This window comes from Salmo salar, chromosome 10 (assembly GCF_965601325.2).
Source record: "Salmo salar chromosome 10, fSalSal1, whole genome shotgun sequence".
In the NCBI taxonomy this organism is placed as follows: Eukaryota; Metazoa; Chordata; class Actinopteri; order Salmoniformes; family Salmonidae; genus Salmo; species Salmo salar.
Genome location: NC_138300.1, coordinates 29,951,539 through 29,969,772, shown reverse-complemented (window position 1 = coordinate 29,969,772; position 18,234 = coordinate 29,951,539). Strand labels below are relative to the sequence as shown.

The 18,234-nt window shown below is 43.7% G+C and overlaps 1 protein-coding gene across 1 annotated transcript in view; it reads right to left on the bottom strand.

Moving 5' to 3' along the window:
- Positions 1-18,234, bottom strand: part of si:ch211-51h4.2 (uncharacterized) — a 108,903-nt gene that overhangs the window by 62,679 nt on the left and 27,990 nt on the right. The window contains exon 7 of the mRNA XM_014216738.3: positions 11,295-11,360. Coding sequence (XP_014072213.3) covers positions 11,295-11,360 — 66 coding nt within the window. The remainder of the gene's footprint in view (positions 1-11,294; positions 11,361-18,234) is intronic.

Below are 18,234 nucleotides of genomic sequence, written 5' to 3'. Positions count from 1 at the left end.
ACTTGATCGAACAAAACATACATGTATTGTGTAACATGATGTCCTAGGAGTGTCATCTGATGAAGATCGTCAAAGGTTAGTGCTTCATTTTAGCTGGATTTGGGGTTTTTGTGACACATCTCCTTGCTAGGAAAATGGCTGTGTGGCTTTTCTTGTTTAGGTGGTGTCCTAACATAATCTAATGTTTTGCTTTCGCTGTAAAGCCTTTTTGAAATCGGACGTGGTTGGAATCAGGAGAAGTGTATCTTTAAAATGCTGCAAAATAGTCATATGTTTGAGATTTTTGATGTTTTGAATTTTGCGCCCTGCTGTTCCATTGGCTGTTGGCTAGGCATTCCGCTGGCGGAACGGGGTTCCGTTAGCGGAACGCCTAGATGCAAGAAGATAAACCTCAAGACAATTGAGACATTGAGATTGTGTACATGTATGTGTACCATTCAGAGGGTGAATGGGCAAGATACCTTGTAGAGTCGACACCTTGTAGAGTCCATGCCCCGACAAATTTAGTCTGTTCTGAGGGCAAAAGGGCGGGTACAACTCAATATTAATGTTTTGTACTCTCAGTGTAGAGTGTGTACTGTAACAGTGTTTGATTGCAACTTTTGTCCATCCCCTCATCCCTGTATGATTTCAAGGTCAATGGACTGTAGCCTGTCTGATGTTACTGACTGAGTTTTTTTCAGCCAAAGACAATATGTGATGAGCTTTGCTTTGAGGTTGTCCAGATGCATTAACAGAGAGTATAGTCGAGTGGCTGAATTCAGTCAACAATAAATAAATGCATGTTTATGCATGGTATAAAATACACATTTCTGATACACCTGTACTATAAATGTATGTATAACTTTTAGCAGCCAGACATGAAAAGTAGGCTATTTCATGCTTTGAATTCTGAAATCTATCGATCCTCCTTGTGATTTCCTGCTTACAGCATTATTTTCTTCCCCAAATATATTATCATAAAGAGCTCTTTCCACTGTTAACTGCTGAGCTGCTGAATATTACTGCGACAGTTAAAACAGACAATCAATAAACCCCTTGTCTAAAGTCCCACACATCTCTTTGAAATAGATTTGCTTTGAAGGCCATGATTTGTCTGCATGTTTTCCCAGATGTGCGCTGTAAGCATGTGTGTACAGAGGGGAGGGTGTGCTGGGAGGCTGGGGGCAGCATACAGTACTTTCAGAAAATATTCAGACACCTTGACTTTTTTCACATTTTGTTAGGTTACAGCCTTATTCTAAAATGTATTAAGTTGTTTTTTCCTCATCAATCTACACATAATATGAAGATGGCGCTAGAGGGGGTGGCTGCCGTCTTATCGGCTCTTAACCAACCATGCTTTTTTTTTTTTTTTTTTCGCATTGTTCGTAACTTGTTTTGTACATAATGTTGCTGCTACCGTCTTTATGACCAAAAAGAGCTTCTGCGATTACTCACCTCAGATTAGACAAACAGTTTTTCTTCAATGAGTCAGACGGGAGGGAGGTACTACAGACACCCGTCCAGGCCCAGATCCCCGGTATTTGCTGGAGAAGGAAACTGAGATTTTGCGGCAAAAGATCAGGGTGCCTTGTGAGGATCAGGCGACGAGTGGCTAACCTGCCCTTGCCTTCCGTCCTGTTAGCTAATGTTCAATCACTGGAAAATAAATGGGACGAACTGGAAGCACGTATATCCTACCAACGGGACATTAAAAACTGTAATTTCTTATGTTTCATCGAGTCGTGGCTGAACGATAACATTAAGAACATACAGCTGGTGGGTTATACACTCTATCGGCAGGATAAAACAGCAGCCTCTGGTAAGACACGGGACGGGGGCCTATGCATATATGTAAACAACAGCTGGTGCACGATATCTACGGAAGTCTCAAGGTTTTGCTTGCCTGTGGTAGAGTTTCTCGATAAGCTGTATAACACACTATCTATCTAGAGAGTTTTCATCTGTAATTTTCGTAGCTGTCTACATACCACCACAGACCGATGCTAGCACTAAAACCGCACTCAATGAGCTGTATACCACCATAAGCAAACAGGAAAACGCTCATTCAGAGACGGCGCTCCTAGTGGCCGGGGACTTTAATGTAGTTAAACTTAAATCCGTTTCACCAAATTTCCACCAGCATGTTAAATGTGCAACCAGAGGGGGAAAAAAACTCTCGACCACCTTTACTCCACACACAGAGTACAAAGCCCTCCATTTGGCAAATCGGACTATAATTCTATCCTCATGATTCCTGCTTACAAGCAAACATTTAAGCAGGAAGCACCAGTGACTCGGTCAATAAAAAAGTGGTCAGATGAAGCAGATGCTAAGCTACAGAACTGTTTTGCTAGAACAGACTTGAATATGTTCAGGGATTCTTCTGGCATTGAGGAGTACACTACATCAGTCACTGGCTTCATCAATAAGTGCATTGATGACGTCCTCCCCACAGTGACTGTACGTACATACCCAAACCAGAAGCCATGGATTACAGGCAACATCCGCACTGAGCTAAAGGGTAGAGCTGCCGCTTTCAAGGAGCGGGACTCTAACCCAGAAGCTTAAAAGAAATCCTGCTATGCCCTAAGACGAACCATCAAACAAGCAAAGTGTCAATACAGGACTAAGATCGAATCATACTACGACAGCTCTGATGCTCGTCGGATGTGGCAGGGCTTGCAAACTATTACAGACTACAAAGGGAAGCACAGCAGAGAGCTGCCCAGTGACACAAGCCTACCAGACGAGCTACATAAACTCTATGCTCGCTTCGATGCAAGAAACACTGAAACATGCATGAGAGCATCAGCTGTTCCGGACGACTGTGTGATCACGCTGTCTGCAGCCGATGTAAGTAAGACATTTAAACAGGTCAACATTCACAAGGCCGCAGGGCCAGACGGATTACCAGAACGTGTACTCCGAGCATACGCTGACCAACTGGCAAGTGTCTTCACTGACATTTTCAACCTCTCCCTGTCTGAGTCTATAATACAAACATGTGTCAAGCAGACAACCATAGTCCCTGTGCCCAAGAACACTGAGGTAACCTGCTTAAATGACTACCGATCCGTAGCACTCACGTCTGTAGCCATGAAATGCTTTAAAAGGCTGGTCATGGCTCACATCAACAACATTATCCAAGAAACCCTAGACCCACTCCAATTTGCATACCGCACCAACAGATCCACAGATGATGCAATCTCTACTGCAATCCACACTGCCCTTTCACACCTGGACAAAAGGAACACCTATGTGAGAATGCTATTCATTGACTACAGCTCAACGTTCAACACCATAGTGCCCTCAAAGCGCATCACTAAGCTAAGGACGCTGGGACTAAACACCTCCCTCTGCAACTGGATCCTCGACTTCCTGATGGGCCGCCCCCAGGTGGTAAGAGTAGATAACAACACATCCGCCACACTAATCCTCAACACGGGGGACCCTAAGGGGTGCGTGCTCAGTCCCATCCTGTACTCCCTGTTCACTCATGACTGCACGGCCAGGCACGACTCCAACTCCATCATTAAGTTTGCTGATGACACAACAGTGAAAGGCCTGATCACCGACAACGATGAGAGAGCCTATAGGGAGGAGGTCAGACACCTGACTGTGTGGTGCAAGGACAACAACCTCCCCCTCAATGTGATCAAGACAACGGAGATGATTGTGGACTACTGGAAAAGGAGGACCGAGCATGCCCCAATTCTCATTGACAGGGCTGTAGTGGAGCAGGTTGAGAGCTTCAAGTTCCTTGGCGTCCACATCACCAACAACCTAACATGGTCCAAGCACACCAAGACAGTCATGAAGAGGGCACGACAAATCCTATTCCCCCTCAGGAGACTGAAAAGATTTGGCATGGGTCCTCAGATCCTTAAAAGGTTTTACAGCTGCACCATCGTGCGCATCATGACGGGTTTCATCACTGCCTGGTATGGCAACTGCTTGGCCTCCGACCGCAAGGCACTACAGAGGGTACTGAGTACGGCCCAGTACATCACTGGGGCCAAGCTTCCTGCCATCCAGGACCTCTAAACCAGGCGGTGTCAGAGGAAGGCCCAAAAAATGGTCAAAGACTCCAGCCACACTAGTCATAGACTGTTCTCTCTGCTACCGCACGGCAAGCGGTACCGGAGTTCCAAGTCTAGGTCCAAGAGGCTTCTAAACAGCTTCTACTCTCAAGCCATAAGACTCCTGAACAGCTAATCAAATGGCTAACCAGACTATTTGCATTGCCCCCTGCCCGCTACACTGCTGCTACTCTCTGTTATTATGCATAGTCACTTTAATAACTCTACCTACATGTACATATTACCTCAATTACCTCGATACTGGTGCCCCCGCACATTGCCTCTGTACCGGTACCCTCTGTATATAGCCCCGCTATTATTATTTACTGCTGCTCTTTAATTATTTGATGTTCTTATTCCTTACTTTTTTTGTATTTTCTTAAAACTGCATTGTTGGTTAACGGCTTGTAAGTAAGCATTTCACTGTAAGGTCTACACCTGTAGTATTCGGCACATGTGACAATACAAATTGATTTGATTTGTTTTGATAATACCCCATAATAATAATACCCCACATGTGAAAAAGAAAAAACGTTTTTTTAGCATTTTTTGCAAATTAAAAAAAATAAATAAACTGAAATATCATATATACATACAGTGGGGGAAAAAAGTATTTGATCCCCTGCTGATTTTGTATGTTTGCCCACTTACAAAGAAATGATAAGTCTATAAATTTAATAGTAGGTTTATTTGAACAGTGAGAGACAGTATAACAACAAAAATATCCAGAAAAACGTATGTCAAAAATGTTATAAAATGATTTTCATTTTAATGAGGGAAATAAGTATTTGACCCCTCTGCAAAACATGACTTAGTACTTGGTGGCAAAACCCTTGTTGGCAATCACAGAGGTCAGACGTTTCTTGTAGTTGGCCACCAGGTTTGCATACATCTCAGGAGGGATTTTGTCCCACTCCTCTTTGCAGATCTTCTCCAAGTCATTAAGGTTTCGAGGCTGACGTTTGGCAACTCGAACCTTCAGCTCCCTCCACAGATTTTCTATGGGATTAAGGTCTGGAGACTGGCTAGGCCACTCCAGGACCTTAATGTGCTTCTTCTTGAGCCACTCCTTTGTTGCCTTGGCCGTGTGTTTTGGGTCATTGTCATACTGGAATACCCATCCACGACCGATTTTCAATGCCCTGGCTGAGGGAAGGAGGTTCTCACCCAAGATTTGACGGTACATGGCCCCGTCCATCGTCCCTTTGATGCGGTGAAGTTGTCCTGTTCCCTTAGCAGAAAAACACCCCCAAAGCATAATGTTTCCACCTCCATGTTTGACGGTGGAGATGGTGTTCTTGGGGTCATAGGCAGCATTCTTCCTCCTCCAAACACGGTGAGTTGAGTTGATGTCAAAGAGCTCCATTTTGGTCTCATCTGACCACAACACTTTCACCAGTTGTCCTCTGAATCATTCAGATGTTCATTGGCAAACTTCAGACGGGCATGTATATGTATTCTTGAGCAGGGGGACCTTGCGGGCGCTGCAGGATTTCAGTCCTTCACGGCGTAGTGTGTTACCAATTGTTTTCTTGGTGACTATGGTCCCAGCTGCCTTGAGATCATTGACAAGATCCTCCCGTGTAGTTCTGGGCTGATTCCTCACCGTTCTAATGATCATTGCAACTCCACGAGGTGAGATCTTGCATGGAGCCCCAGGCCGAGGGATATTGACAGTTAATTTGTGTTTCTTCGATTTGCGAAAAATCGCACCAAATGTTGTCACCTTCTCATCAAGCTGATTGGCGATGGTCTTGTAGCCCATTCCAGCCTTGTGTAGGTCTACAATCTTGTCCCTGACATCCTTGGAGAGCTCTTTGGTCTTGGCCATGGTGGAGAGTTTGGAATCTGATTGATTGATTGCTTCTGTGGACAGGTGTCTTTTTTACAGGTAACAAGCTGCGGTTAGGAGCACTCCCTTTAAGAGTATGCTCCTAATCTCAGCTCGTTACCTGTATAAAAGACACCTGGGAGCTAAAAATCTTTCTGATTGAGAGGGGGTCAATACTTATTTCCCTCATTAAAATGCAAATCAATTCATAACATTTTTGACATGCGTTTTTCTGGATATTTTTGTTGTTATTCTGTCTCTCACTGTTCAAATAAACCTACCATTAAAATTATAGACTGATCCTTTCTTTGTCAGTGGGCAAACGTACAAAATCAGCAGGGGATCAAATACTTCCCCCCCCCCCCACTATAAGTACTCAGACTTTTTACTCAGTACTTTGTTGAAGAACCTTTGGCAGCGATTACAGCCTTGAGTCTTCCTTGGTATGACACTACAAGCTTGGCACACCTGTATTTGGAGAGTTTCTCCCATTCTTCTCTGCAGATCCTCTCAAGCTCTGTCAGGTTGGATGGGGAGCGTTGCTGTACAGCTATTTTCAGGTCTCTCCAGAGATATTTGATCTAGTTCAAGTCCGGGCTCTGATTGGGCCACTCATGGACATTCAGAGACTTGTCCTGAAACCACTCCTGCGTTGTCTTGGCTGTGTGCTTAGGGTCATTGTCCTGTTGGAAGGTGAAACTTTGCCCCAGTCTGAGGTCCTGAGCGCTCTGGAGCAGGTTTTCATCAAGGATTTCTCTGTACTTTGTGCCGTTCATCTTTGCCTCGATCCTGACTAGTTTCCCAGTCCCTGCCGCTGAAAAACATCCCCACAGCATGATGCTGCCACCACCATTCTTCACCGTAGGGAAGGTGCCAGGTTTCCTCCAGACGCGACGCTTGGCATTCAGGCCAAAAGTGTTCCATCTTGGTTTCATCAGACCTGAGAATCTTGTTTCTCATGGTCTGAGAGTCTTTAGCTGCCTTTCAGCAAACTCCAAGCGGGCTATCATGTGCCTTTTACTGAGGAGTGGCTACCGTCTGGCCACCCTACCATAAAGGCCTGATTGGTGGAGTGCTGCAGAGATGGTTGTCCGTCTGGAAGGTTGTCCTTCTGGAAGGTTCTCCAATCTTCACAGAGGAACTCTGGAGCTCTGTCAGAGGGACCATTGGGTTCTTGGTCACCTCCCTGACCAAGGCCCTTCTTACCCGATTGCTCAGTTTGGCCGGGTGGCCAGCTCTAGGAAGAGTCTTGATGGTTCCAAATTTCTTCCATTTAAGAATGATGGAGGCCACTGTGTTTTTGGGGACCTTCAATGCTGCAGAAATGTTTTGGTACCCTTCCCCAGATCCTGTCTCGGAAATCTACGGACAATTACTTCAACCTCATGGCTTGGTTTTTGCTCTGACATGCACTGTCAACTGTGGGACCTTATATAGACAGTTGTGTGCCCTTCCAAATTATGTCCAATCAATTGAATTTACCACAGGTGAACTTTAATCAAGTTGTAGAAACATCTCAAGGATGATCAATGGAAACGAGATGCACCTGACATCCATTTCGTGTCTCGTAGCAAAGGGTCTGAATACTTATGTAAATAAGGTATTTAATTTTTATTTATTTTTTACCTTTTTACCTTTTTACCTTTACCAAGTCAGTTAAGAACAAATTCTTATTTACAATGACGGACCACCCCAGCCAAGCACTAACCCAGACAACGCTGGGCCAATTGTGCGCCACCCTATGGGAATCCCAATCACGGCCGGTTGTGATACAGCCTGGAATCGGACCAGGGTCTGTCGTGATGTCTCTAGCACTGAGATGCAGTGCCTTTGACCGCTGCGCCACTAAAATTTCTAAAAACCTGTTTTCGCTTTGTCATTATGGGGTATTGTGTGTAGATTGCTGAGGATTTAAAAAAATGTAATCAATTTTAAAATGAGGCTATAACGTTACAAAATGTGGAAAAAGTCAAGGGGTCTGAATACTTTCCGAAGGCACTATAGGCTGTGTGGGGAGAGTGACAGTGTGAAATAATAGCATCCACAGTCCAGATGGGAGTATTGACAGTGTGGATTTGTCTGTAACATCCTTATTTCTGCACGCTGGAGCTGACACCACACCAGAGTAGCATGATAGGGCATACCGCCATAAGGGAAACAAGACCCATTCTTAAAACCTGGACTCTGAATCACTGAATCGCTCACTACAAACTCACTGGAAAAGAAACTGAATTGCTCACTACAAGCTCACTGGAAAAGAAACATCTAAGGCAGGCTTTGCTGGTTTTTACTAACTAATGAGCAATATAGACAGTCTTATACTCAAGCAGGAAGCTAAATAAGAAGATAATGAACTCACCCCGTTCAAATCACAAACTATACATTTTTGCATCACAGAAAAACAATAAATAGCTCTCAGGAATGACTCTGAATAGCTTTACAACGGTAACATCCCCCATTAGTGTTACTCTTATTACTTACTAACTTACTACTCTTGGGCAGTTTGGCTATTCAAATCCATGCCCTTTCAGACTAAACAGAGGCAGGAGGATATATGTTAGTATGATAATAAAGTGTGGCTAGCTGTCTGTGTAGATTCATCAGCCTGCCATCCCAGGGCTCCTCTTCACAAAGCACTTTTCAAATGAAATACTCTAGCAGGCCACACCAAGAGGAGAGGAGGAGAGATAGCCGTAAGCAGTAAGCAATAACACAGCTCAAAGCGTTTAAGGATAATTTTCCCAGATAAATAAACAGATTAATTATTCATATCCGAGGAACTTTAAAGTGCTTTCATGGTTTGGTTGCTTGGTAGATAAACGGATCCTTTCAGCCTGATAACAGAGTATTATTTCTTGTTGTGGAATTTGTCTCTAGTGTATGTTTTCAGAGGAAGCTAGAGGAAGTGCTTTAATTAAAATGAAAAAGCTCTGTACTCCGAGCTCCACCTTACTCAAGGGCAAAAGGAACATCAGAGCAACTTTTAAAAGGTAAAAGGCAAGTTTAGGAGATCAAATTCTGCTCTGATTTTAGATATCAGCCTTGGTGATATACCTCACAATCTTTCACATAAGAGGTTAAGATCATTTCTAATAAAAAATATAAACATCCAAACAAACAACTCATCAAACCTGAGAATACAGTGTGAAAGTCTATACATAGAACTAACTATCCTGTTCCTCAAACATTATCACCATTTCCCATCAGAGGCCCAACATAATTTCCAGACTGGCAAAAGAGATTGAGATACGCAATTATCTCAAGGACAGACCCAGCAGAAATGACAGAAACTAGTACCAGGTTGCAATTAGAGGCACTTTTTTATTGAATTAAGATACCGTATGCTGTTCTTGGAGAGGCTACCAGAGTCTGCTTATTCAATTTTCCTGTTTATGTGTGGAGCTAGTGCTGAATACTGATGGCCACTTCAACATGGAACCTGACAGATACTGACTTGAATTTTACCGGTTACTTTTTGAAAGGGCACCTTTGATTTCATTTCTAAGATGTTGGAGAAAAAGAAGCACCTATTTTATATGTTGTCATATGAATAGATTAAAGAAATACAATTTATTTTTCAATGCTGGAATCTTGATATGTGTAGTGAAAAAAACAAAAATAATGTATTCTATATATCAAAAAAATTTCTCAGATATTGTATAAAGTATTATTTCTGTTTTGTTCTACTTGTAAAACCGGTGTTTATACTGAAAAAGAGACCCTGCCTTTGGGCAAGATATAATGAGTGCATTTCTAAGTCGTGGTGTTTCAAGTTGTGCGAAAATACATTTTTCTTGTACAGACAGAGGCCGTAATCCTTTCAGTTAAGACAGTAGTTACTGGAGAAATCTCAAATATGAGTTAAAAGTAAAACATTTAGAGTAATGATAAAAAGGAATGAATTGTTCAAAGCAAAGCTTTCTAAAGACTGAGACTTTAAAGAGAAACAGTCTTACAAAATTATAGAAACATGAGGAGCAATATTCACAAGGACCTACTGCCCGAATCCAATAAATATATAAATAAAATGCAAAAAGCCACAATGTTTTATGTTTGTGTTTAAACATCATGGTGTAGTCTTAATTATGCTTTCCTTACATCTTGAACTAAAACTTAGGACTATTAAAAAACATAGTGTTCTAATTTGCTTGAGGTGTGCAGCTACATACACACTGAGTGTACAAAACATTAGGAACACTTGCTCTTTCCATGACAGATTGACCAGATGAATCCAGGTGAAAGCTATGATCCGTCATTGGTGTCACCTGTTAAATCCACTTCAATCAGTGTAGATGAAGGGGAGAAGACAGGTTAAAGAAGGATTTTTAAGACTGGAGACAATTGGGACACGGATCGTGTATGTATACCATTCAGAGGGTGAACAGGTTTGAGTGTGTCAAGAACTGCAAAGCTGCTGGGTTTTTTACGCTCAACAGTTTCCCGTGTGTATCAAGAATGGTCCTGCACCCAAAGGACATCCAGCCAACTTGACACAAGTGTGGGAAGCATTGAAGTCAACACGGGCCAGCATCCCTGTGGAACGCCTCGACACCTTGTAAAGTCCATGCCCCGACAAATTTAGGCTGTTCTGAGGGCAAAAGGGGGTGCAACTCAATATTATATCCTAATGTTTTATACACTCAGTGTATAACGCTTAATGTACTAATGGGTAATGAAGCATTCCAGGGACCGACCAGGACCAACCCTGCTTAGCTTCAGCAGCATGCCACCCTGCATCCCTCTGCCGGCATTCTGCTGAAACTAAGCAGGGTTGGTCCTGGTTGGTCCCTGGAATGCTGCTGGAAGTGGTGTCGGAGGGCCAGTAGGAGGCACTCTTTCCTCTGGTTAAAAACAATATATATCCCAATTCCCCATGGCAGTGATTGGGGACTTGTCCTGTGTAGGGTGATGTTAAATTGGTGTCCTGACTTTGTGTTGTCACTAAAGATCCCATGGCACTTATTGTAAGAGAATGGGTGTTAATCCCAGTGTCATGGCTAAATTCCCAATCAATTTACCTGGGAAATTATGTTGTGACAGCCATTACGATATTCTCAAAACAGTCTAGTGTTATGACAGCACAACTCAAGCTAAGTGTTATGTTTGAAGGCTGTCAATTGCACTGCCAATTAGATAAAGAAGATCTTGTTAGCCAAATGGTCTTGCTTTACTGATATGGCCCTAATCCTAAAATTGTAACCCTAATTTACCCCAGTCAATCACTCAACCGCCCTATTGAAGTCATAATTGGCAAAGACTTTGAGAAGTACTTACACCTCAAAAGGGGTAAAGAGTAAATAGTAGAACATGGAAACTACCCACACACTGTAATGAGACAATATTTTGACCATTAGGATATGTCTGTCACTGCCCTTGTGTTTTTGTCACTGCAGACTTACCTCACATGTAGGATAGCGGCGTAGGCCTCACTGCCAGCTAGGACATAGCTGATCCCAATAGACACACTGAGAACAGAGAGAGGGGACTTGTTATTTATAAGCCCTCACTTCATCACACTAATTAGTGTCTGTTTCACTCAAGTGTGCAGTGACGAGTTACCGGTACTCAAACTGACATCAAGCAGGAAATCTGTGCCTTCAACAGACTGAGGTAAAGTTACCACAAGACAAGTACTTTGGACTTCAAATAAGTGACAGAAAGACAAGCTCATATCTTATAGATATCTTACAGTTTCCTTTTTCACATCGGAAACAACAGTATCATCTTTGAGGGTGTAATATGTGAACATTGTGTTTTGAAAGGCATCAGGCCACAAAATCGAATCAAGGAGCAGGAAAAAACATCAAATCAAGAAGATGACATTTGGATTTGTGACATACAGTAGGCAGAGTGAGGATGATAAAGGATGATGAAGAAGGAGCTAGTTGATGATGAAGGAGAATGAGATACTGTATAGATAATGTAGATGCTGGGTGGGAAGAGGGAATTGACTTAACAGTGCTGTTTATCATCCCAAGGCCACTGTCAGCAGGCAGCACTGTGCAGCAGCAGTGTTGAGGTGTAGTGATGGTTGTTTTAGGAGCAGACAGGCGGAGGGGGGGGAGAGAGGGGTCACACAGATGAGCATTGATCGACTACTAAGCCCCTTGAACACAATGAAGGGGGTATCGATTGAGAAAGCGTTAGTGAGAGCTGTCTAAATGCTGATAACAAGGCCCATTCCATCAACAGAGTGTGGGCCAGTCCAGAGTAATAAACCAAACATTACACTGAAGATCACTGCTGACATTTTGGTTAGCGCTCGTGTCCGGTGGTGTGATTCTCATTGGTTTATGTACTGTATTTATTCTTTAACCAGGCAAAATAAAAAGGCACATATGCTTTGGTATCAAGGACTGAAAGGCCAAAATATTATGGTACAAACTCAATGACACAAGATAAATCAATAAAATGGAAAATAACAAGGTTTTTGAAGCTTTAAGGCATACTACCTACCACATAGGACCAATGTTCTGAATGGTTTATTGATCAGAACAAAATAATCTCATTATGCAAATCCAGCGTTATAAATAATGCCACCTACAAAATGAAGTCAGCTGATTAATGCTCGCTTCCTCATTTGTGCAGAATATATTTGACTGGACGGGCCATTATTTTGAGGAGAAAAATAAGAAGTGTTCGTTAGGAAAGACATGACATTTCACCTATAAATAACAGGCGGCTCCCCGCCAGTCTAGAGGGCACGGGATGGATTAAAAATCCACTTAGTGTTCTGATCCTACAAGGTCAAGTCTTCCCCTTAGTCACAGACAGCAGAGGAAAGGGAGAGAAAGCGCAAGAGAGAGAGAGACCAGCGATAACGCACTCCAGTGCCTCGCCTTCATTAACCTTTTTGTCTTTATTAAAAGATCTTCATCAGCCCAGCGGGCTGGCCACTGGTGACATTTTAGGAGTTTCCATGTTAACTCCTGAGAAGCTGTAGGGTCCCAGCAGGTGTGTCCTTCCTTCCCCTGAGGCTGTCTAGGGCTGTCTCTAGGTCTTCCTTAAAACCTTAGTATAGTGGCTACTCATTTAAAAGTTGCGTCAGTATAGCGTGCAATGTATTTCAATATAACAGAATAGCATGTTTTGAGTTTAATTTATCTGTGCTTAGTAGCTGAGGCTTCTTTGAGTGCACCATCAACTTGTTAATTTATCAGACATCACTTGCGTATTGTTAGGTTCTAAATATCAGAGTAAGAAACCGAAGGACACTATGAAAGCTTAAACCAAGTTTATTCATCCCAAAGGATCCAACAGCTGAACAGACAAAGACATGGGTCCACCAGAGGTGGTAGATATACCCCAATTTGGGGTGGAATCTCCTCCTTCTCTCTAAACACTACCTTCTCCCTTAACGTGACCTGACCATACCTCGACCCCCTTCATCGCTAATCCACGGCTCTCTCCCCTTATCAGTGCCTGCCACATGTGATCGTTTTCCCTACACTCAGTACAATCCAAGCTTAATTGCACTGATCATATATATTCCTTCTACAGATAAGCATTAACTTCGGGTGCAGACCCTCTAGACCCTAGCACTCAATATTTCAATAGGATACCTGATAATTAACACTACCATATCCGGACTGAATGTAAATGCTATACATTTCCCTCTCTCCCTCAATGAATAAGTATATTTTATATTCTCAGAACCCAACAGTATATTCAGTGTGACGGCCCTGAATTTGTCTGAACCGTCTCAGTGCTTCTCCTTCCAATAGGGCGCTTCCCCTTCAATTCCCAATTAAATAGCCAGCATCAGCTGCGCAAAAGTGGGGTTTGTGATGGTGGTGCGAATGAGGATGTGTTCAACCCTCAGTTCCGGAGCTTCTTTACTCAGTTTGTTTTGTTGTATTTAAAAGTGTGCTTTGTAGCATTGTCTCAAGTTTAACCAGGATCAGATCCACTCATTGCTTCCTTTGGACTACACATCTCAGTTGGTCTCCGCTGGTTCTTCATGGCCTTTCTACTCTGTTGGCGGATTGGATTATCTGACTTACCGACTGACTACAACTTTTTTGCATACGGTATTTCATTTGTTTTGGTGTGATGTATACCGTGATGATTTATGTGGTCAGTTGTAGTTGAAGACTTATTGAGATTTGATTCTCTTTATGGTTGTGTGGTAAAAGAGTTGATATTTTGATTGTATGATTGAGACTGGGTTTACGCTACACTTGTATGAATGGACAAACATTGCGTGACTAAGGTCACTTGAGTTCCCTGAACTCCTTTACCGGGCTGGACTATTTTAGGCCCGAGGTACAGGAATTTTCTGGAAGAACCAGAGCTCATTGTTTGTTATTATTATGTGTTTGTGATCATTTATGTTGCTAATACAACCCAAGCAAAAGAACACATTTGTTTTTAAGTTATTTCCAATGTTTTAAGGGTTTGTGAAAAGTGTATTTCCATACTGACTTTTACATGAGTCCTTTGTATTTGTGTAGACTTTAATGACCAGACGGGGCTCAATCCCTCCCAAACCAAAAGGACAAATCAATATTATCTCTGGTAAGGAACAATCTACCTAACACCCCTACAAACAACAACCTCAAGTTAAAACCGTTACATCAGTCAACACATATATTTTAAGAATATAATGGAATATAACAGAATGTTTTTGTTTCTCTTACAATAAAATCATTACAGTGTAACACCAGTTATATTAAGTAATAGGCTACAGTCCAGTTACAGATTCTTCTGACAAATTAGAAACAAAAAAAGAGGTGTCTTTTTCCGGGTGTGCACGCGCTTACTTTTTATGTAAATATAAAACAGTAAGTGTAATGTGGTATCGACACTGGGAGGCTGCTCTCTGATCCCTTGTACCATCTCCTGTCGTTGTGCAAGGCACTTAACGCCCCACAAAGTAAAAAACTTTTGTATAAAACACATGTGGCCAAACATGTGATTCAGCACCCCTACTTCCCGTGGCTATGCTAGCATATTGAGTTGCAATGTCCCATAGATTGGATACCCAAATCGACTGGAAGTATCTATACTGAAAAAAATATCAACGCAACATTCAACAATTTAAAGATTTTACTAAGTTACATTTCATATAAGGAAATCAGTGAATTGAAATAAATTCATAAGGCCCTAATCTATGGATTTCACATGACTGGGCAGGGGCACAGCCATGGGTGGGCCTGCGAGGGCATAGGCCCACCCACTTGGGAGCCAGGTACACCCACTGTGGAGCCAGGCCCAGCCAATCAGAATTAGTTTTTCCCCACAAAAGGGCATCATTACAGACAGATATACTCCTCAGTTTCATCAGCTGTCCGGGTGGCTTGTCTCAGACGATCCCGCAAGTATAGAAGTCGGATGTGGAGGTCCTGGGCTGGCGTGGCGTCACGTGGTCTGCAGTTGTGAGGCCAGTTGGATATACTGCCAAATTCTCTAAAATGACATTGGAGGCGGCTTATGGTAGAGAAATGAACATTCAATTCTCTGGCAACAGCTCTGGTTCTCTGTGTTTGGCGCCGACAGGAATGGACACCTCGCTTAGGAAACAATGCAGTATTTCTTTTTTTTTACGTATTATTTCTTACACTGTTACCCCAGGAAATCTTAAGTCCAATTACATACAGCCGGGAGGAACTATTGGATATAAGAGCAACGTCAACTTACCAACACTACGACCAGGAATCCGACTTTCCCGAAGCGGATCCTCTGTTTGGACCACCACCCAGGACAATGGATTGGATCCCAGTAGGCGACCCAAAACAACGGCGCCGCAGAAGGGGCAGACGGAGCGGTCTTCTGGTCAGGCTCCGTAGAAGGGCACATCGCTCACCGCTCCCGAGTATACTACTCGCCAATGTCCAGTCTCTTTACAACAAAGTAGACGAAATTCGAGCAAGGGTTGCCTTCCAGAGAGACATCAGAGATTGTAACATTCTTTGTTTCACGGAAACATGGCTCACTCGGGATACGTTATCAGAGTCAGTACAGTCACCCGGTTTCTTCACGCATCGCGCCGACAGAAACAAACATCTCTCTGGTAAGAAGAAGGGCGGGGGTGTATGCCTTATGATTAACGAGTCGTGGTGTGATCATAACAACATACAGGAACTCAAGTCCTTTTGTTCACCTGACCTAGAATTCCTTACGATCAAATGCCGACCGCATTATCTACCAAGAGAATTCTCTTCGATTATAATCACAGTCGTGTATATCCCCCCCCCCCCCCCCCCCCCCCCCAAGTAGACACCTCGACGGCCCTGAAATAACTTCATTGGACTCTATGTAAACTGGAAACCACATGTCCTGAGGCTGCATTTATTGTAGCTGGGGATTTTAACAAGGCTAATCTGAAAACAAGGCTCCCTAAATTTTATCAGCATATCGAATGCGCGACCCGGGCTGGTAAAACTCTGGACCATTGCTACTCTAATTTCCGCGACGCATACAAAGCCATCCCTCGCCCTCCTTTCGGCAAATCTGACCACGACTCCATTTTGTTGCTCCCAGCCTATAGACAGAAACTAAAACAGGAAACGCCCGTGCTCAGGTCTGTTCAACGCTGGTCCAACCAATCGGATTCCACGCTTCAAGATTGCTTCAATCACGTGGACTGGGATATGTTCCGGATAGCATCGGACAATAACATTGATGTATACGCTGATTCGGTGAGTGAGTTTATTAGCAAAGGCATCGGTGATGTGGTACCCACGGTGAAAATGAAAACCTTCCCCAACCAGAAACCGTGGATTGATGGCAGCATTCACGCAAAACTGAAAGCACGAACCACTGTTTTTAATCATGGCAAGGCGACCGGAATCATAACCGAATACAAGTGTAGCTATTCCCTCTGCAAGGCAATCAAACAAGCTAAGCGTCAGTATAGAGACAAAGTAGAGTTGCAATTCAATGGCTCAGACACGAGACGTATGTGGCAGGGTCTACAGTCAATCATGGACTACAAAAAGAAAACCAGCCCCATCGCAGACACCGATGTCTTGCTCCCACACCAACTAAACAACTTCTTTGCTCGCTTTGAGGACAATACCTGCGGGCTCTCCTTCACCACAGCCAACGTGAGAAAAACATTTAAACGTGTTAACCCTCGCAAGGCTGCCAGCAAAGACGGCATCCCTAGCCGTGTCCTCAGAGCATGCGCAGACCAGCTGGCTGGTGTGTTTACGGACATATTCAATCAATCCCTATCCCGGTCTGCTGTTCCCACATGCTTCAAGAGGGCCACTATTATTCCTGTTCCCAAGAAAGCTAAGGTAACTGAGCTAAACGACTATCGCCCTGTAGCACTCACTTCCGTCATCATGAAATGCTTTGAGAGACTAGTCAAGGATCATATCACCTCCACCCTACCTGATACCCTAGACCCACTCCAATTTGCTTACCGCCCCAAAAGGTCCACAGACGACGCAATCGCAATTAAACTGCACACTGCCCTAACTCAACTGGACAAGAGGAATACCTATGTAAGAATGCTGTTCATCGATTACAGCTCAGCATTCAACACCATAGTACTCTCCAAACTCGTCATTAAGCTCGAGACCCTGGGTCTCGACCCCGCCCTGTGCAACTGGGTCCTGGACTTTCTGACGGGCCGCCCCCAGGTGGTGAGGGTAGGAAACAACATCTCCACCCCGCTGATCCTCAACACTGGGGCCCCACAAGGGTGCGTTCTCAGCCCTCTCCTGTACTCCCTGTTCACCCATGACTGCGATGCCATGCACATCTCCAACTCAATCATCAAGTTTGCAGACGACACTACAGTGGTAGGCTTTATTACCTACAACGAAAAGACGGCCTACAGTGAGGAGGTGAGGGCCCTCGGAGTGTGGTGTCAGGAAAATTACCTCACACTCAACGTCAACAAAACAAAGGAGATGATCGTGGACTTCAGGAAACAGCAGAGGGTGCTAATTATCCACATCGCCGGGACAGTAGTGGAGAAGGTGGAAAGTTTTAAGTTCCTCGGCGTAGACATCACGGACAAACTGAAATGGTCCACCCACACAGACAGCGTGGTGAAAAAGACGCAACAGCGCCTCTTCAACCTCAGGAAGCTGAAGAATTTGGCTTGTCACCGAAAACACTCACAAACTTATACAGATGCACAATCGAGAGCATCCTGTCGGGCTGTATCACCGCCTGGTACGGCAACTGCTCCGCCCACAACAGTAAGGCTCTCCAGAGGGTAGTGAGGTCTGCACAACGCATCACCGGGGGCAAACTACCTGCCCTTCAGGACACCTACACCACCCGATGTCACAGGAAGGCCAAAAAGATCATCAAGGACAACAACCACCCGAGCCACTGCCTGTTCACCCCGCTATCATCCAGAAGGCGAGATCAGTACAG